Genomic DNA, 21,339 nt, shown 5'->3' with positions numbered 1-21,339 from the left:
TGGAGGTTCCTGTTTGTTTGCATCCTTTTTTAGTCTTTTCGACAATGAGAAGTCATGATCAGTTTCGTGGTTGTCATGTTGAGCGCTCTTTGGCTCTAATCATGGGAAATCATGAATGTCCATGTTTACTCCTTTTAACCCCGGAAGAAGGGCTTTCTTCTCCCAGATTTCCGGCCCTGCCACGTGGAGGCAGGAGCAGTGTCACCAGTGACCAAGCGGTTATTAAGGTTAGTAGCATGAGAGTATTTAATATAAATACTAAAAAAGAAAGGTAGATTCCCTTTCTGGGTTCTTACGTAAGACTTTTTAAGCGAAGAACCACTTTAAGTGAACAAAACAGAAGAAAATTGCACAACAAAAATAGAACTATATCACTTTCAAAGATCACTTTATGAGTCGCAGAGAAAAATCACTTGTCACTATCGCTTGGCACTTGGGGCCCTAAATCTTCTTGAGCCAGAGCAGTATGCACTTGACTATTCTGTTCTGGGTCCCAATCGTTATGCATCACTTCTCAAGTCATCATTAGAAATGAGCCCAATTTTATTTGTCTCCGTTGCAATCACCCGTTTCTTCAGTGACTCAAATTCATCTACTAGTGCACCAATTTTTAATTTGATTGGTATGCTCCTTATATCAGAAATAAAGAAAATAATCTTCAGTTGAGTTAGATGACCTTAGAATAAATACCACAGCTATACAAGCGATAAATTCCTGACTTATGCGGGAAATGCCTACAGCCATTTTTGTTTGAGTTGCAATATCCTTGGTCAAAGTATTCAAAGTGGATCTTGCAGCAACCATTATTAAGGTAAGAAATTAAAAAGACAAAATATTAAAACTAAAACTTTATCTACTACTGTACTTAAAAATTTAAGCTTGCAAAATAGTGTAAAGAATGTAACTTGGCAGAAGGCTTTAGAAGAATTTGACTTACAAAATACAGTAGACTTTCAGAATAACAGCACCTTTGGGGATTCAACTGCCATTCATTTTTTTTATTTTTAATATATTTAATGCAGAAATAAGGAGACTAAATAAGAAATTGAGAGATTAAGAATGCAATTTTATTAACTGCAAATAAAAACATAAACATGTTGACAATCCAATGTTATATTCTGCAATTATTATTATTATTAGCTATATGGTGCAAGGAAGCCTGAGGCTTATGCTGCACCTGCCAAAAAAAAAAAAAAAAAATTCCCCGAGTTACCCTGAGAGAGAGAGAGAGAGAGAGAGAGAGAGAGAGAGAGAGAGAGAGAGAGAGAGAGAGAGAGGGAGAGAGAGAGGGAGAGAGAGAGAGAGAGAGAGAGAGAGAGAGAGAGAGAGCTAGAAGGGAATCACCAAGAAAGAGAAGAATGATGATAATACACTCCGGCTTATGCCCCATTCTATTTTCTTCATTATATCAAGTTTAGTCTGTGCAGTAGCACAGTAGTATCTTCACCATCCTCCCCACACCAGGTGGAAAAGGAATGGGTTCGAATTCCGTCAATGACATGAGGAACTTTTATGGAATTTTTTCACTCCATGGCTGAGTTAGTCGATCTAATGCATAGATAACAAGGTTTTCCCCCAGAAACTCAGGTTTTTTGATCAGCAAAATGAGCAAATTGATCTGGGAACACATGCAATAAATTGCATGGGTGACCGTAATGCAATAGTTTGGATTATATCAAGTTTGTCACTAAGCTTTAATGTTGTTGTTCTTTTTTGTTTATTAACTTTAGGAGCCATAGTGAAGGGTTCTTAATTTAAAATAAATGTAAAAGAGCGGTATAATCCATGATATCGGTGCAAAATTCACTTTCAAAATGGTGAACATAAACAAATACAGTAATCATATGACAGTTTTCTTTTTTCGACACTGAAGGACATCTGCACTGTATGTAAACATCTGATCTCAATATGCCATTTGCTCAAAAGTTTCGTTATTTTGGGTGCCATTATTTCCACAGCCTGTATTACAAGAAAATAGCTGTATTTACTGTATTACAAGAAAATAGCTTCACAAAATTCTTAAAATTAAATTTATAAAATTGCTGAAATGAAAATTTACAAAATATTTAAACCAATTTAAAAAAAAAAACAAAACAAAAAAATTTTTTTCTGCTAAATTCTTAACTCAATCTTCCTTTAATTCTCTCGAATATAATCTGAGAACACTAACTGATGTATGTCTGCTCTCTGTGACAGGTCTCTGTAACTAATTAGCATTTTTAGCATTAGTAGAGGCATTTGATGCAAGAAAGCAAGCTTATGCAGCATCAGCCAAAAAAAAAAAAAAAAAAAAAAAAAAAAACCACTTCCACTTCACCCCTCTGTTCATTCGAAATACCTGTCCAGCTGAGCCTTAAACTTATTCAGGCTATCAACCTCCACGACAAGGGATGGAAGTCTGTTCCACCAACCACCCACCCGCTGGCTAAAGGCAAATTTCTGCACGTCTATCCTATATCTGTCTTTCCTCAATTTGAATTTATGCCCTCTCAGGTGATTATTCTGAGTGAGAGGAAGAATCCCATCAGCATTGAGCATGCTCAAACCATTCAAGGCTTTATACACCTCTATCAGATCACCTCACTGGTGCCTAATCTCCAGACACTGTAATTTGCAAAACTTAAGCCTTTCTTCGTAAGAGCACCCTTTTGTTCCATTCACTAATCTTGTTGCCTTTCTCTGTACTTGTTCCAGCAGCTCTACATCCTTCTTGAAATGAGGCCTCCAGACCTGTATACAGTACTCTAGGTGTGGCCTGACCATTGCCTTATACAAGGGAATAATCACCTCCTTATCCCTGCTAGAAAAATTCCTATATATCATTGACAATACACCATGAGCTACTCTTGCAGCCCGTCTGCACTGCTCAGAGAACTTCATATCTGCCTGCACAACCACCCCCAGGTCCCTTTCATTCTCTACCACTGTCAGTGTAGTATCACAGAGTTGACACGTTGCTCTGGGGTTGCTGTTTCCCATGTGTAGTACTTTACATTTGTCAATGTTAAACTTCATTTGCCACCTCTCAGCCCATCTGCTCAACCTTTCCAGATCCTGTTGCAGCAGCATACTGTCAGTAGTGTCCTTGACAACCCTGCCTACCTTCGTATCATCTGCAAACTTGGACATTAAGCTTGATATACCATCGTCAATATCATTTATAAATACAGAAAACAATAATGGACCCAATACTGAACCCTGAGGGACTCCACTAATAACATTAGTCCACGATGAGCAGTGTCCATTGATTACCACTCTCTGTCTTCTCCCTCTCGACCACCCCTTTATCCATAGCAGCAATTTGCCTCCAATGCCACACTGTTCCAATTTGTGCAGCAGTCTTCCATGTGCAACAGTATCAAAAGCCTTTCTAAGATCCAAGCATATAATATCAAAGTTATTCCCTGCATCCAGTTCCTTTGTGACTGCATCATAGTATCCAATCAAATTGGTCAGGCAAGACTTCCCCTTAACAAAACCATGCTGTGTCCGAGCTATAACTATAGTCTTGTCTAAATGATCCTGCAGTGCTTCTGTAACTAGTGCCTCCATTAATTTTCCTGGAACAGAAGTTAAACTCACAGGTCTATAATTACTTGTGTCAGCCTTTGATCCTCCTTTGTGAATTGGGGTCACATTTGCACATCTCCAGTCTGTGGGTACCTCCCCTGAGTCCAAGGGAGCTCTCATAATTATGGCTAAGGGTTTACTTACTTCCTCTGCTGCCTCCTAACCTCCTAATCTCAAGCAAAAAGTGTAAGGTTCCTTTCTGTGAATTATTCTGGGGTTTTCAGACCACACAACGTGCAAATGTGCCACACAGTTTTTTTTTTATACATACAGTGCAATATGGCCTTGTGATATATAAATAAAAACAGAAGTGGCATAAAATTCTGTAACATGAGTGTACTGTGGGGGTGGAATGTCCACTTCCTGTTAAAATGGGAACAGTTTTAAATGTTTTTCACTGATTGTTTTTTTCCTGGTCAGTGCAATTCTTTTCTCTATAACACTGAATGATTAAAATTAAAAATATATATATATTTTTTAAATTTTTGTAAAGTAAGTGGTTGAAAATGCTGATTTTCACATACTGTCTTTCAGAAGCTTATAAGCCTGCCACATTTGATTATTTCTGAATGAGATTTCCATTCAAAAATGATAAAAAAAAAACATTATAAAAACTGATATATAGAAGTGACTTTTCCCACACTTATAATCACTTTTCAAACAGTGATTTTCAAATAAAATGAGCTTCATACACAGACAACTTCTTCTAACAAAAATCAGAAGAAAATGATACCTTGTTAGAAGCAAAGTTTAGTTTCAAAGCCATTAGAAATTTGAAATCCCCCTTTATGTTTCCTCATTCCTGCAAGAAGCTCCTACTATTTCAGGAAACAGTGTGTAATTGCCTTTTGTGGGCAAATTATCTCTTGCATTGTGGGGAATTATAGTAAGCAGCTCATAAAACTATTTATAATTGGAAAGGCATATTTGTAAAAAATCTTTTTATGTACAAAATGTGCTGCATGTTCATTTATACATATTTTTGGTTTCTGCTTTAGTTTTACTTGCTGGGTGTTTTTTGTTTGTATTTGTATAAGTGAAGTATTCAAGTAAAAAAATATTTTGGATGGCACAACTGCTGCTTCTAAAGATATTTATTTATCCTTAATCTATACTTAACTCTTAGAAGGTTACACAGGTATTAGTGAATATCTGTAATTAATTTTTAATATTGGTCTATGCTATAAACATTTTATATTTATAAAAAAATTATTATAATAATAATAAATAATTTTAATTATTATAAATAAATAATTTATAATAATATACTATAGTTATTATAATTTTATAAAATTATAGTAATGTTTTATAAACTAAAATATTTAGTCTATAAAATATTTTAAATTTATAAAACTGAAATATAATATTCATAGGCAGTATATAGTTATATTTTGAAAACCTTTCTCAACATAAGTAGATGTATACAGGCTGATTTTTACTAAATATGCTGTAACAGTATTGTGCATTTTTCAATATTTATGTAAATAAAAATAAACAAAATAAAAATTTGAAATGTAGTTTGATATTTTAAGGAAGCTTAATGGCAGTATGCTTATAACTCTGCACATCTTATACCACTGTTAGGCAAACCTCATCACCTGAAAACAGCTGAGACTAGCATGTTAAATCTCCTCCACTGATTTTCAAAGATAATTTTGTACTATCATCAAACTCTCTCTACTACTTCAAATTAATAGTAGTTATAGCTAATAATAGATGGCAATTAAAATAAAAAAAAAAGTGAAACCATTATACTGTCACACAGGAGGAACAATTGGACAAATGCTAATAATTTATTGTAATTTTTCCTAGTTTATTTTTTTGTAAATGGTAGTATAGGCTATTTTTGGAAATTTTAAAGGAATATTAAATTTTAGGAATATTATATATTTTATTTTAAGGCAGAAGAATACTCTTACCTGGGGTTTTCTTCGGGAAGAGCTGCATCCAGGTGAGGTGTAATTCAGAAGTTGTTGAAATTGCAATTATATGGAAGGAGGATGAAGGAAAAAGCCAGCTTTTGTCCTAAATCCTTGCATGGAGAGTAATTGTAGGCATAAAGGGAGATGATATCCTGAAGCCTGATGGGGGCTTTTCGCTAATACCATCTTCAAAGGAGGGTGAATACGTGTCGAGGCTGTCTTTTTTATAGCCCAGGCATGTTCCACTGCCGTATTTCAAACATGCCCGGGCTATAAAATATGGTCTTGATGCACCCTCCTTTGAAGATGGTATTAACGAAAAGCCCCCATCAAGCTTCAGGACATCATCTCCCTTTATGCCTACAATTACTCCCCATGCAAGAATTTAGGACAACAGCTGGCTTTTTCCTTTGTGCTCCTTCCATATAATTGCAATTTCAACACCTGAATTACACTTCACTCGGATGCAGCTTGAAGAAAATCCCACCTGCCTTAAAATAAAATTTATACTATTCCAAAAATTAATATTCCTTTAAAATTTCCAAAAATAGCCTATACTACCCTTTTCAAAAAAATCCACAAAGTTTATTTTAAATCCACAATGAGATCGCAGATCCTCTACAAGGAAAAAATTACAAAAAATTATTAGCATTTGTCCGATTTTACTAAAATTAGCGGGTCTCGACTACTCAAATTATCTGCCCAACTGTCTAATAAAGTTCCAAGACTTTACGACCTCCACATATTTTTTTTACACTACAGGAGGAACAAGTGATGGTAAATAAATAAATAAATAAGAAAAAAGAAGCAGCATCCTCAATGTACAACTCCATTTTATGAACACTCATATTTTCCAAATATGATTAATACAGTATAATGTTCATTTCATGCAAATATGGTTGAGGGAGAGAAAGAGAATAAAAAGGAGAGAGAAGAGTAGTATAAAGTCTGTACAAGTAACATGATTATATCTTATCACAAAAATGCTATAGAATATGTGAATAATATATATATATATATATATATATAAACTGCCATACCAAATCATGCTGTTTGTGGTATGCTTCCGATTCTTTCTGCTGCATAGCAGCATAATCTTCACGAAGATCTCGCAGTTGCCTTTGCAACCTTCGAACACTTTCCTGGGCCTGATGTTCCTTATTTCGTAATGTATCACATTCTTCTCTAAGTCTTTCACACTGTTCTTTGTGTCTGGATATTTGATGCTACATAGTAAAATCAGTATTTAATCTTAAAGACAACAATAGATATTAATTCTGCAATACAATATCTATATCAATAAGAACTCTTAATTTACAAAGCAAAATAACTAAAATAACTGCAAAAATATACTGGAGTTATTTCACAGTATGAACACATCATTTGAGTTTGACTGTCGGTTTAACAGCACAATGGCTGATTTAACTATATTGCGTATTCTATATAGCAAAAAAGTTAGTTAATCAAATGTATTAGTCTTAGCTACCAATGACTTAATTATATGTGTGTGTATAACAAATTTGTAGATATGGTAAATAAGATGAATAAATTGGCTTAATCTCCAATGATATATTTCAGCATCATGAGTTCCTGTAGTCGTGATAAAAACAAGTTAGTTAATAAACAGCATGTTACATTTCAGGCACATTCAATGTTTTTTTTCTTAAATAAAATGATTTTTTTTTCATTTTCTGTAATTAATAGAAATGAAAAGTAAATATAGTTACTTCCTTATTAATTAATTATTAAGATTATAACTTTAGAGAACACTTAATAAACTCTACAGTTTTCTCTCTCTATATATGTATATCTTCACAGGTGACACCACATTCACAAGTCTCAGACTGTCTAAACATAACGATGCTGAATTAAAACCACATTTAATTTCTTTTTTTACATACAGTTTGTATGGGAAAAAAATTAATTGCCAGGTTAATTGAATTTTAATGAAATTTGGAATGGCTCAACAAATATTTTTAAAAGGCCCAAATATAAAATATCATGGTTGGCTGGTTGATTTAGATTTTACTGGTGCAAAAACGACTGCGGTTATACTGCGCCAAGAAAAGATTAAAATATCAACAAAGATAAATTCTGGTAACCTTTAAAGAGATTATCTCGTCAAACTGTTATATATAAGCAGTATAAGTTTAAAAGTAAATTATCCAATTTATATATATGTGTGTACATATTAATAGCTTGTAAAAACTTAAAAACTGCTGAAACATGGTCGTTGTCTGTGAGTGTATAAGGCCCAGTCGGATGAGTAAAAGCGGTAAAATATATATTGCGAACATGGCTAAAATTAACGCAATCTATTAAAATATGATTTATTCATAAAATGGTGTCGCAAGACTCGCACATAGGAGGGTCATCTGCCCTCAGCAGAAACAAATGTGTTAGATGACTGTGTCCTATGCGGAGTCGAGCAAGAACTTCCTCAATACGATTTCTGCGCAGAACAGACTGCCATGTTTTTTTTACAGGCTTTATCTCGTATAATTTATTTGTTCTCCTCTCTATGCCATAGTTCTTGCCATTGGTAATATATCTTGTTGTGTATTATTTGCCTGTAGGGGACTGACAGGCAAAAGTTATTAGTGGGAGCTGCTGATTTAACTACAGTGTCAGCCAAACCATTTCCCATTATCCCAGTGTGGCTAGGATTCCAGCAGAAGTGGATATCAAACTTGTGTTCATAAAGAGAATGCATCTTCTGCTGAACTGAATGGGAGTTGTGTCTCAAAGATAATAAAGCCTGTAATACACTCAAAGAGTCAGAATACTTAAATAGAAAGGGTGCAAGAATGTTTGCTGATGCTATCGAGGCAGTGTTAGGAGGGTCGGAAAACTGCTAGATTGGGGGGATACAAGGACTAATAGATTAACACTGGCAGAGGAGAAAGTGATTCTTGCACTGCTTCTATTGGAATGAGCAGCAGCCTGGAAAATAAGATGCAGGATATTTCAGAGACTGCTGGGAATCATTGGGGTACAAGTAAACACATGGGTTGTGTTAGGGTGGCTAAGAGGAAGAGCAGGTGCATGTATACTTGCGTGTACACCAATGCTAGGAGTCTAGTAAATAAATTTGATGAATTTGAGGTATTGCTCAAAACATCAAAGGCAGATATTGTTGGGATTTCAGAGAAATGGTGTCACACAGATATAAGGAATGCAGAACTGGAATTTGGGGAGTACAATGTCTACAGAAAGGATAGACAGGATAGGAGGGGTTATGCTATTAGTTAAGAAACACATAAAATCGAAGGAAGTGAAGCCAGTCGACATCGCTGGACAGTGCAGTGTCGAGTCAGTTTGGTGTGACATAAGCATTGGGAGATCAAAATTGAGAGTAGGAGTGTGCTATAGGCCTAATGACTCTGATGAGTATAATAAGAAACTGTACAGAGAAATAGAGTGGGCCAGTAAATCAGAGAGTCTTATTATGGGGGATTTTAATTTCCGAGATATTGACTGGAATTTGGGGGCTGGTCACTCACACATTAGCAAGGCTTTTGTGGATTTATTGGATGATTGTTTTCTACATCAGCATGTTCGGGAGGCAACTAGAGGGAGTAATACTCTTGATTTGATTATCAGTAGTGATTCTTTATGCATTAAGAATCTGCAGATAAATGAACCACTAGGTGGCAGTGATCACAGTGTTCTGAAGTGGGATTTACTCAAAGAGGTAACTACCATTAGGGGTAAAGGGAAGGGGTATTGCTTTCGTAAAGGCGACTACGGTGGACTGAGACAGTATTTAAATTCTATACAGTGGGATCAACTGATGATGTTACCAACAGCAAATTCAAAATGGGAAGCATTCAAAGAACTTATCTTGGAAGCTACTAGGCTTTACATACAAACTAAGAAATATTGTTCAAGGTTTAGGCCTAAATGGATGTCAAATGAACTAATGAGGCATATGGTAGAGAAGAAAAATGCATGGGATACATACAAATTAACACATGACACAGAAGCCTATGATAGATACAAGTTGATCTGTAACCAAGTTACGAAGGAGGTTAGACAGGCGAAGGCAGATTACGAGAAATCCTTGGCAAAGGATGCGAAGAAAAACAGCAAAGAGTTCTTTATTTATGTAAACTCTAGAAGGAAGGGGATGAATCAGATTGGTCCACTTGATATCGATGGGTCAACTGTTGATGATCCTGCTCAGGTAGCTAACAAACTAAATGAATATTTTGCATCGACATTCACACATGAGGAGTTATTCAGCGAGGGGAATGCCAGAGGTGTATTCAACTCTGGCAGTAAGCTAGACAATCTTGTAATAACTGAGAGTAAAGTGGAGGAGAAATTGTTGAAGATTCCTTGGACTCAGGGGAGGTACCCATGAACTGGACATGTGCAAATGTGACCCCAATTCACAAAGGAGGATCAAAGGCTGACACAAGTAATTATAGACCTGTGAGTTTAACTTCTGTTCCCGGAAAATTAATGGAGGCACTGGTTAAAGAAGCACTGCAGGATCATCTAGACAAGACTTCAGTTATAGCTCAGACACAGCATGGTTTTGTTAAGGGGAAGTCTTGCCTGACCAATTTGATTGGATACTATGATGCAGTCACAAAAGAACTGGATGCAGGGAATAACTTTGATATTATATACTTGGATCTTAGAAAGGCTTTTGATACTGTTGCACATGGAAGACTGCTGCACAAATTGGAGCAGTGTGGCATTGGAGGCAAATTGCTGCTATGGATAAAGGGCTGGTTGAGGGGGAGAAGACAGAGAGTGGTAATCAGTGGACACTGCTCATCGTGGACTAATGTTATTAGTGGAGTCCCACAGGGTTCAGTATTGGGTTCTTTATTGTTTTCTGTATTTATAAATGATATTGATGATGGTATATGAAGCTTAATGTCCAAGTTTGCAGAAGATACGAAGGTTGGCAGGGTTGTCAAGGACACTACTGACACTATGCTGCTGCAACAGGATCTGGAAAGGTTGAGCAAATGGGCTGAGAGGTGGCAAATGAAGTTTAACATTGACAAATGTAAAGTACTATATATGGGAAACAGCAACCCCAGAGCAACGTACCAATTCTGTGGTACTACACTGACAGTGGTAGTGAATGAAAGGGACCTGGGGGTGGTTGTGCAGGCAGATATGAAGTTCTCTGAGCAGTGCAGACGGGCTGCAAGCGTAGCTCATGGTGTATTGTCAATGATATATAGGAATTTTTCTAGCAGGGATAAGGAGGTGATTATTCCCTTGTATAAGGCAATGGTCAGGCCACACCTAGAGTACTGTATACAGGCCTGGAGACCTCATTTCAAGAAGGATGTAGAGCTGCCGGAACAAGTACAGAGAAGGGCAACAAGATTAGTGAATGGAACAAAGGGGTGCTCTTACGAAGAAAGGCTTAAGTTTTGCAAATTACAGTGTCTGGAGACTAGGCAGCAGCAAGGTGATCTGATAGAGGTGTACAAAGCCTTGAATGGTTTGAGCATGCTCAATGCTGATGGGATTCTTCCTCTTGCTCAGAATAATCACCTGAGAGGGCATAAATTCAAATTGAGGAAAGACAGATGTAGGATAGATGTGCGGAAATTTGTCTTTAGCCAGCGGATGGTTGGTAGGTGGAACAGACTTCCATCCCTTGTCGTGGAAGTTGATAGCCTAAATAAGTTTAAGGCTCGGCTGGACAGGTATTTCGAATGAACAGAGGGGTGAAGTGGAAGTGGTTATTTTTTATTTATTTATTTTACTTTAATTTTTTTGGCTGATGCTGCATAAGCTTGCTTTCTTGCATCAAATGCCTCTACTAATGCTATGTTATTGACCTCTGGCATTGACAAGTTCGAATGTGATCCAAGGCTAACTCTATAGCATGCAGCTCTGCAGTGTATATGCTAGATTCAGGAAGAATCTGCTGAGATATTATAGTGTCCGGAAAGACAACAGCAGATCTTACACACAATTCCGACTTCGAGCAGTCTGTGTAAACTGGCAAGAAGTCGGAGTGCTCAGCTTGGTGTGCTGAATTAGACAGACGATGGAGTCTCAGACTTTACCCATTTCTTAAGGGATAAGTCGCATGATGGGGTATGAGCATGCCAGGGTGGAAGACTTTGCTTTGGTGTTTGTGCAACCTTGTCTACCATGATGTTAAACTCTCTAAGTAGCTCTTGGACACAAATACCACAAGGTCGGTTGGCAGTCTGATGGGTATTGTACAAATTTTCCCAATTTGGCTCAAAAACGGATGTTCACATAGGATGGTCTGGCAGCGATTTCAGTTTTAAAGCATAGTTTAAAGACAGCTGCTTATGTTGAAGCAATAACGGTGGTTCGTTTGCTTCGACGTATAAGCTCTTCACAGGAGATGTTCAAAATGCTTCAGTAGCGATACAGATAGCCTGATGGTGGTCAGGGTCCAGCCATCGAAGGACACTGTCTCTGACTGAGGAATACACCTGGGACCCGTAATCTAGTTTGGATCGTATACAAGTACATGATTAATACGTAGTAAGGTGCACCTGTCTGCTCCCCAGCGTGTAGAGGAGACAGAGCGAAGAATATTTAGTCCTCTCATGCACTTTGTATGGAGTTGACGAATATGTTTTAGAAAGATCAACTTTTTATCAAACACTAGTCTCAAGAATTTTGTGTCTGACACTGCAGGAATAGCATTTTGTCTGAGCCTTAATTCAGGTTCAGGATGAAGATTACACTTACGACAAAAGTGTATGCAAACGATCTTCTGTGGCGAGAACCTGAATCCATTAGCAAGTGCCCAGGAATTAAGGAGATTAATAGTTTGTTGCAGTTGTCTTTGAATAACCCTCATGTTGCATGGCTGACAAAATATACTAAAGTCATCAACATAGAGGGCACAGTTTAGAGTTGGAGGAAACTCTTCTGTGATGGAATTTACTTTGATGGCAAAAAGTGTGACACTTAATACTGATCCTTGTGGTACTCCATCCTCTTGGCAAAAGGAGCGAGAGAGTAAAGATCCCACATGAACTTGAAAGACCAGTTGGCAAGAAAGTTTTTAATAAAAATAGGGAGATGCCCTCTAAGACCGAGGTTATGCAAATCTTTTAAGATGCCGAATCTCTAAGTTGTGTCATATATATGTCCCTTTCTCCATGTCAAAAAATACTGACATGAAAAGTTCTCTTTTTAGGAAAGCATCCCAGATGGATGTTTCCAATCTAATTAAGTAACCAAGAGTCAATCTGTTTTCGGAAGCCGCACTGAATGCTGGAGAGAAGATCATTCAATTCTAAATACCACATTAACCTAAAAACAAGTAATATAAAAAAAAAATTTTTTAAAGTCAATTCCTACTTAGGTCAACAACGAACTTTCGACTTCAAAAATTTATCAAAAAATTATTGATTTTCGCAAGAATTGAACTCGCATTCTTCACCTTCACGTGAAAAATACTGAAATCCTTGCATTTTACCGATTGAGCTACTGCCTGTTGATTTCAATTTTATTCCTAAATTTATATCCTGCTAAATATCTTATATAAGAGAAATTTTTTTCTCCCATATAAAACTAAAATTAATTAATTAAATTTAATTAATGAATTAATATTTGAAAAAACTGTATTAACATCAAGTGTCATCCACTACAAGTTTAAAAAAATGTATTTGAACTTGAGTGGATGAATAAAAAGTATTTTATTAACGATTGAAAATTTGAACAAGATATATAAATATATATAGGAAGAGTGTGAACTAATAGTAGGAATTGAATAACCATTCTCTCCAGGATTTTGCACAAAGCTAGTCAGAGCTATAGGACGGTAATTAGTAGGGAATTTAGGAGCCTTTCCTGGCTTTGTAAAGGCAAGCACAATTACCATGCGCCAGGAATCCGAAAGTTGCTCTTTATATAGATTCTGTTATACAGGACAAGCAGGTGATCCATAGATGTTGGCCAGAGATGTTTAAGCATTTCATAATGAACGCCATCTGGTCCAACAGCACTTGCCTTGGAAAGATAGAGAGCTCTTTTTAGTTCCTGCAGAGTGAATGGCATGTTGTAGGAAAAAGGCCTTCTGGTGTAAAATTTAGTGCCTGTTTTTCTCTTTTATGTTTCAGGAACAGGAACTCCAGGGAATAGGAAGATATTCAAGATATGTTTGAGAATGTTTTCTCAAGAGCATTGGCTATTGCAGATGGCTCTGCAATAGCACATCCATTATATTGTAGGATCGGTGAAGGGTGAGATGTATATTTTCCCTTCATTTTTCGAATTTTATCCGAGACTACCTTACTACTGGTAGACTAGGTAATAAATGATGTGAAACGGCTCTGACGACTTCCTTTCGACTCTGACGGCGAATGTAGCGTGCTTTGGCTTGTGCACGTTTGAAGGCTATTAGATTGACAGTGGTAGGATATTGACAGAATATCCCCCAGAGCTTTGTTTTGAGCCTTTTTTGCTACTGTGCATTGGTTTGGGAAAAGGTGGAAACCAGGCAGATGTTTTCAGAATGGCATTGGCAGCTGCATGGACGATATTTTCTGTGATGTACATGACTGCATCACTGATAGGCTCCTGACTGACTGCATTAAGGTCAAAATTTGCCTGATGTTGGAAGGCATTGCAGTCAGCCTGACCAGTCTTCCACTGTGGCAACCTGAAAGGAAGACAGTCTCCTGCTGTGTAAGCAGGTTATCACAGAGAAGTGGTCACTTCCACATGGGTTCTCCTCCACTTCCCAAGTCTGTGAAGGGAGTAGAGAGGAGGAGCAGACAGAAAGATCAATGGCAGAAAACGTATGGGTAAGCATGTGGAAGAATGTGTTGGTTCCCACATTTAGAAAGGAGAGGTCATTGTCATTTAGCATATGCTCTATGACTCGTTCCCTTCCATTGTTGCTTGCACTACCCCACAGGGTGGTATGTCCATTAAAATCCCCGAGAAGTAAGAAAGGGGAAGGCAACTGCGTTACAAGATCATCAAGGTCTTCCTGAGAGATGTCAGTCCCAGGTGGCAAATAAATTGAATTCATAGATGGTTAATAGAAATCCCACTGTAAGGCAAATTGCAACAGCCTCTATGCTAGTTGTAAGTAGCAAAGCCTAAACTGGGGTCTGGTTGCCTACAAGGCAACCAGACCCCAGCCACTCCTCCACGAGCAGGAAAATCCGCAATTCTGTCCTCATGAAAAATTGTGATGTTATGCATGGTGGGGTCATTGTTTGCCTTTAGATAAGTCTCCTGCAAGTAAAACAAACGAACTCTTGCTTTTTCAGAAGGGCCTTGATGTCATCAGTATTTCGCCAGAATCCATGACAATTCCATTGTAGGAATTTAGCCATTATTTTGGCTTGGTGGGTCCATCAGGTGGCTCCCAAGGTGCTGAGGGCTTACTTTTGTCAGTCTTGGATTTATCTTTTTTTGGGAAGTCTGGGTTCATATCGGTACCTTCTTATCCTCTACATCTGTTGTTTCTGGTATTACGGGTGGCTCTTCCGATCTTTTTGGCTTTTCTTTACCACTTGGTTTTGGTAGTGGTGGAGCACTAGGAGGTACGGATATAGGAGTAGCAGCTGACTGTATTTTTTGGGTGGGCTTTTCTGAACTCAATAAATAGCGTGCAGTCAGAGTGAACGACTCTCGAGGTGGTACAGTCATCTCAGTTTGTGTACTGATAGTGCACTTAGCGGAAACCTTCTGGGCATATGAAGGTTCCCCACTATTTATTGGTTGGATACGTTTTCTGGCCTCTGGCTAGGAAATATTCAGCTCTGTTTTTATTTTTTGGATTTCTTTTTCATCCTTCCACCGTTGGCATGCTCTAGAGTACGCAGGATGCTCTCTTTGGCAATTGACACAGATCAGTTTTGAAGCTGAACATTCTCTGCTCTTGTGGTCTTTAGCACCACATTGAGCACAGCTGGGTTACCATGACAAGCTATTTGTGAGTGGCCATATTTTTGGCATCTAAAACACCTCAGTGCGTTTGGAATGTAGATCCTCACTGGGCAGTTTAGATAGCCAGCCTTGATGGAACTTGGAAGCCGTGGGGTGTTGAATGTGAGGATAAGAACTCAGGTAGGGACGAGATTCCCATCCTTTCGTATCGATATTCTCTTGACAGCTGTCATTCCTTGGTCTTTCAATTCAGAGCAGATCTCTTCTTCAGAGACACGAAGATGGTCCCACTCTGATATAACACCTCATGAAGAATTTAGAGTTTGTGGAGGGGTTACGGTGATAGGTATTCCCCCTAGAGATGTAGAGTTGGTGATTCTGCCAACCCTTCTAATCCTTTCTTTCTAAAGAAGGGTGACATCTTTCTGATTGAGTGCTCTCCAGTGGAATGGAGAAAGAGGAAGAGTGGCGTCACTGATGGTGGTGTATCCTCGGTTCAGGTTCTTTTAATGAGGTGTTTTCCGTGCTATCATTTCGATTTGGTAAGGGCCTTGTTAGGGCCCCAGAAGAAAGAGGATTTAAGTTACTCATAGGAGTAAAATAAAAATTTCAGATGCCCTAAGTACCTCACCCACCACAGAGCCGGAGCCTCCGTAGCCAGGTGAGCAGGAGCAGCAGTGCGTAGCACACGCTTCTTGATTAGACCGGGGTTCGAGCCCATGACCACCAAATATGGAGGATGCAGAAAGGTCAGGGAATGACCACCGCATATCCCCAGAGCAATATGGCCTTAGTTGCTGATGCTCCTAAAGACCAAATAACAAACAAACAAACAAACCACAGAGCCCTATGAGGGGACGCCCACTTGTGAACTAGCAGGTACTGCGTACATGAATGGGATGCTAACTTCACTAAGGAGCATCACACCCACTTTTCCAATAAGCCTTGCTTAATCCCGTCCCAGGACCAAAGGGAGAGAGACCTATTGGAATGCAACTGACCCTAGCAGTAAGAACCACCCGCCGATTGATCTCAGTTGGGGTGGTCCGGGACCACCTGTCTTGTCAAAGCAGGGGCCAAAGTGGTGTATTAAGGCTGGGCCCCCTCAACCACCAGGATCCCCCTTTCTGAGTTTCCATGGGTTGCGGCTGGACACGCCGGATTGCAACAATTTAACTCTGGAATCAAGGTATGGGTGTTAGATCCCAGTGATGCTAATCCGGAAGACCAGCAGCATCACTTGGAGGTTCCCTCATGACGTCCAGGTGAGGGGTAAAATATCATGAAAATATGCCCACTGGGAGTTGAGTTGTTACATGCAGATAGAAATAACAAAGATAGCAGGCACATATTCATATATACAGGGTGATTCACTACCAGTGCAACAAACTTGCAGGAGGTGTAGGGGGCACAAAGACGAATCGGAATCACATAGCATTGCAGGGTCCGAAATGCCTTCGTCATGCGGTAGAGGATGTTGAACGGGGAGGTCGCGTGAACAGCGATCCCACTGGAAGTCAGCATTTGCGAACCGGTTCCCGAGGCAGTAGGATGGACGAGTATTCTAACGTTGAACTGGCCGACATGCACCTCGCGTATGGAGCTGCGGACTGTAACGGGCGCGCCACTCTGCGCTTGTACCAGGAAAGTTTCTCACACAGGCGTGCTCCTCATCATACGATTTTCGCACGTGTGCACAGAAGGTTACGTGAGACTGGTTGTTTCACAAGAGGTACCATGAATCGAGAGCGAACGACAAGGACTCCAGACAATGAGGAGAATGTCCCACGTCTTGCAGAAGGCAATCCGAGTACTCGAGTGATAGGCCAACGATCGGGTATTTCCCAATCCACTGTATGGAGGATACTGTCAACAAACCAAATGAGTTCATACCATCTGCAACGCGTCCAATCATTGGAGTCTGCGGATTATCCAATCCGGAGGACTTTTGCTACTTGGTTTCTTCAACAGAAATGGTTCGCAAATGCTGACTTCCAGTGGGATCGCTGTTCCTGCGACCTCCCGTTCAACGTCCTCTACAGCATGACGAAGGCATTTCGGACCCTGCAATGCTATGTGATTCCGATTCGTCTTTTTGCCCCCTACACCTCCTGCTAGTTTGTTGCACTGGTAGTGAATCACCCTGTATATATATATACATACATACATACATACATATATAGACGCCGACCGGGCTAGCCGAGTGGGTAAAGTACCTGCCCGGCAACCCAAAGGTCGCGGGTTCGATTCCCGCCTCGGGCTTGGATCACTGTACTGCAAAAACCTTTGGAGGTGCAATATGGCCACAGAAGCCGATGCGCCAACAACTACCAAATCAAAAAAAAAAAAAAAAAAAAAAAACATATATAGACAAAAAAGTGATTATCAGTGTATTTGTGTATTTGGTAGTGGAGTTGAGCTATCAGATGTAATAACCATGGAAGAACTGAGAGAACCTGTATGCTAAAAAACAAATTACCTGAAATAAAATGCAATATAAGCATAATTATTGTAAGTACCTAAAGCTGTGGGTCGCAGGACTTTAACTACTTCGTCCGGGACCCACAGCTTTAGGTACTTACAATAATTATGCTTATATTAATTGCATTTTATTTCAGGTAATTTGTTTTTTAGCATACAGGTTCTCTCAGTTCTTCCATGGTTATTACATCTGATAGCTCCATTCCCCTACCAAATACACAAATAATTACTTTTTTGTCTATTTTTTAATTATGGTTGCCGGTTTTTTCTATGTTTACTGTAGTAACTTGGATCCATAACCCAGTCTTATATTTATTTTAATTTCTCATTACTAAGACTTTCAGTAATTTCATTACATATTTGTCATTTTTTACACACACACACACACACACACACACACACACACACACACACACACACACACACACACACACACACACACACACACACACACACACAATTATAATAATACACATTGGAGTAAATATAAGAGGAATATTTGAATGACTATAAACCTGGGTTAATATTATGTAGAGTAGAATGCACCCAATGAACATAAATAGATAAATAAATGTAGCAGATTAGATTATTAATGTGGCTAGTGGCTGGTATATATAATCAACCGTAAGTTGAAATCATGGAATAGCAGTCATAAAGTAAGTCAATTTGAACCTGCAAAAATACATAATATCAAAAATAATATACTGAAAGTACAAAAATAATATACTAAATGTTACAAATTCGATGATTTTAACATCTTTTACTAGGGTTAGCTGTCAAAACCATGGAAAATGCAGCAAGAAGTAAGACCTCTATTTAACATGAAATATACGTAGCACACGGTCGTTGTAGTTATTGGATTTAATGACACAAGGGCTACTAAGGCCAAATTGTGTTTTTTCATTGTTTATTCATAATAAGCATATTATTAGAGTTGTTAAATTATATGCTTCTGTAAAAGCCAATAATATTTTAGATGCAATAAAACTTCTTCAATATTTGCTCCATTTCCTAAGAAATGAGATAAATCAAGTGATATATTCAATATGGAGAATGACTGAAAAGTCATTCTCCATATTGAATAAATGTAAGGAACAATCAACCCGAAAATTATAGACCATAAGTTGCATTTGACAGGATGAGCACTGAGGTGGGTTTTGTCCCAATAATAGGAAGAGATGAGTATGATGAGTGTGTCCAATTCTGAGTCTTGCCAGTACCACTTCCTCTCATCTGTTTTGTCGGAAGCCAGAGAGCCACATCTTTGGATCTTCTTTTATCTGGTAAAGTTTATTGTTGGTATTACTTTTCCAGTCAGTGTAAGGAACTTGAGAAGGTTGTGAGAGAGCAGGTTAAGGATATTTAATGGCGAAGTCAGTACTTTCATTTCCCAGAATTCCAGAATGGCCAGGGATCCAGCAAAAACTGATTGACTGATTGGACACTGCAAGAGAATAGCTGGGAATGAATCTGTTTCAATGTAGGATGAGAAGAGGAGAAATTCTTCCTTATGGCAGAGACAGCACTGAGGGAGTTTGTGTAAATTATGGAAGATGAGATGGAAAGCTCAATAATCTTACTAATTGCTAACTTAATGGCATATAATTCAGCTGTGAAGACGCTGCAAGCTAGCAGTAGTGTGGCTGAAATTGTACATAAAGGGAAAACTGCCACAGCACCTACCATACTATCAGTTTTGGAACCATCTGTATAAATTTTACAGGCATGGTTGTTCGTAGTAGCATGAGCTGAATGTTATGTCTGATACTGCAGGGAGGTATAATATTTTTCCCCATTGGAGAAAGTGTATCTTGAGAGAAAGACATATGTCCAAAGTGGAACAGATGCAGCTGTCTCTTGAAAAATTTCATTTAAATTGACATTCCAACTCTGAACAAGCTCTTTAATCTTGAGTGAGGCAGGTCTATTTTCATTTGGCTTGCTCTCACAGAAGGATTCCCACCAAGTATTATAACGATACTACCAACTTGGATGCGATGGTAGACTCTGGATCTTAGCAGCAAAGTGGAGCAGTACTGTTTTTCTGCACAGGTGTAATGGGGGATCATGCACTTCAGTATATAGACTTTGGATCGGAGAAGTCCTGAAAGCTCTCAGCGCAGTCCTCAGAGCACTGGTGGATCATATTTAGCTGTTTTAAAGTAGTGCTCCTGGCAGAGTCATACACTGGACAACCATAATCTAGCCATGAATGGATTAAACTTCTATAAAGATGCAGCAAAGTATACCGATCAGCTCCCCATGATATCGACGAGACTGATCAAAGTATATTCAAATGCTTTATACAAAAAAGTTCTCAAATAAGTGATGTGTGCTTGGAAATTTAGTTTGGGGTCTAATATTAGTCCAAAAAATTTAACGGTATTAATAAGCAGGATTGGAGTATTGTTTATTTGTAGTTCAGGTTTGGGATGGAGAGCTCGTTTCTAGCAAAAGTGAGTGACAGTGCATTTCTTTTCTGATAGTCGGTAGCCATTCCATGAAGTCCAGGATTCTATTTTGGTTATGGCAAGTTGGAGCTGTCATTTTTGATGGTATTCATACTTTGAGATTGACAGGAAATGGTAAGGTCATCTACATACGTATAAGTTTGAACAGTTTTTGGGATATCTCATTGTCATGTTGCTAACTCTGATTCAAAACAGTGTTGGACTAAGTATTGATCCCTGCAGGACTCCCTCTTCCTGAATGTGAGAAGTAGAGAGTACGTTTTTATATCGGACCTGAAAAGAACACAATTGCAGGAAATTTTGAATTATTTCCGGCAAATGGCCCCTAAGCCCCAGATGGTAAAGTTCCATAATAATACCATGATGCCATGTAGTATCAAATGCCTTTTCAAGATCTAAATCGACCATGACTAGATGTTGTTTCATGACAAAGGCATTGCAGATATGAGATTTCGCTTTGATGAGCACGTCTAGGGTTGATCTGTTTTTTTCAAAAGCCATACTGATGATCTGGAAGGAGATTCTCTGACTCCAGGATGTAAGTGAGCCTGGTATGAACCATTCTTTTGAAACTTTTTCCCATGCAGCTGGTAAGAGATATTGGCCTGTAATTTTCTACACAGGAAGGATCTTTTCCTGGTTTTGGTAAGGCAATAATGAACGAATGGCGCCAGGAAGGATGGGCATTTTCAGAGATCCCATTATAAAAAAATTAGTAGGGTTCTCAAGTCTTTTTCAAGTAAATGCTTTAGCATAACGTAATGAACTCCATCTGGTCCTGCAGCACTACTGGAAGATTTTAATGATTCTTGAAGTTCTATTAATGTAAAGGGTTGGTTGTATGAGAATGAGCGGCACGTGAAGAAGTTGATTTTATACAGTTTTGCACCTGCTTTGATATTTTGGAAGGTGGACGCATAGGAGGTAGAGGCTGAGATTTTTGCAAATGATTCTGCTAGTGCATTAGCAGCTTCTTCAGGAGTAGAAATGTCTTTCCTTTTCCAATGAAGTGTCAGAGAGAG

At 38.5% G+C, this 21,339-nt stretch overlaps 1 protein-coding gene across 1 annotated transcript in view; it reads right to left on the bottom strand.

Moving 5' to 3' along the window:
* Window positions 1-21,339, bottom strand: part of Mhcl (Myosin heavy chain-like) — a 938,273-nt gene that overhangs the window by 87,841 nt on the left and 829,093 nt on the right. Inside the window, exon 33 of the mRNA XM_090376088.1 lies at window positions 6,533-6,718. Coding sequence (XP_090232214.1) covers window positions 6,533-6,718 — 186 coding nt within the window. The remainder of the gene's footprint in view (window positions 1-6,532; window positions 6,719-21,339) is intronic.

Source organism: Mastigoproctus giganteus, chromosome 1 (genome assembly GCF_048544385.1).
Source record: "Mastigoproctus giganteus isolate SK-2022 chromosome 1, ASM4854438v1, whole genome shotgun sequence".
NCBI lineage: Eukaryota > Metazoa > Arthropoda > Arachnida > Uropygi > Thelyphonidae > Mastigoproctus > Mastigoproctus giganteus.
The sequence above is the reverse complement of the archived record's forward strand: the minus strand, read 5'-3'. Positions and strand labels throughout refer to the sequence as shown.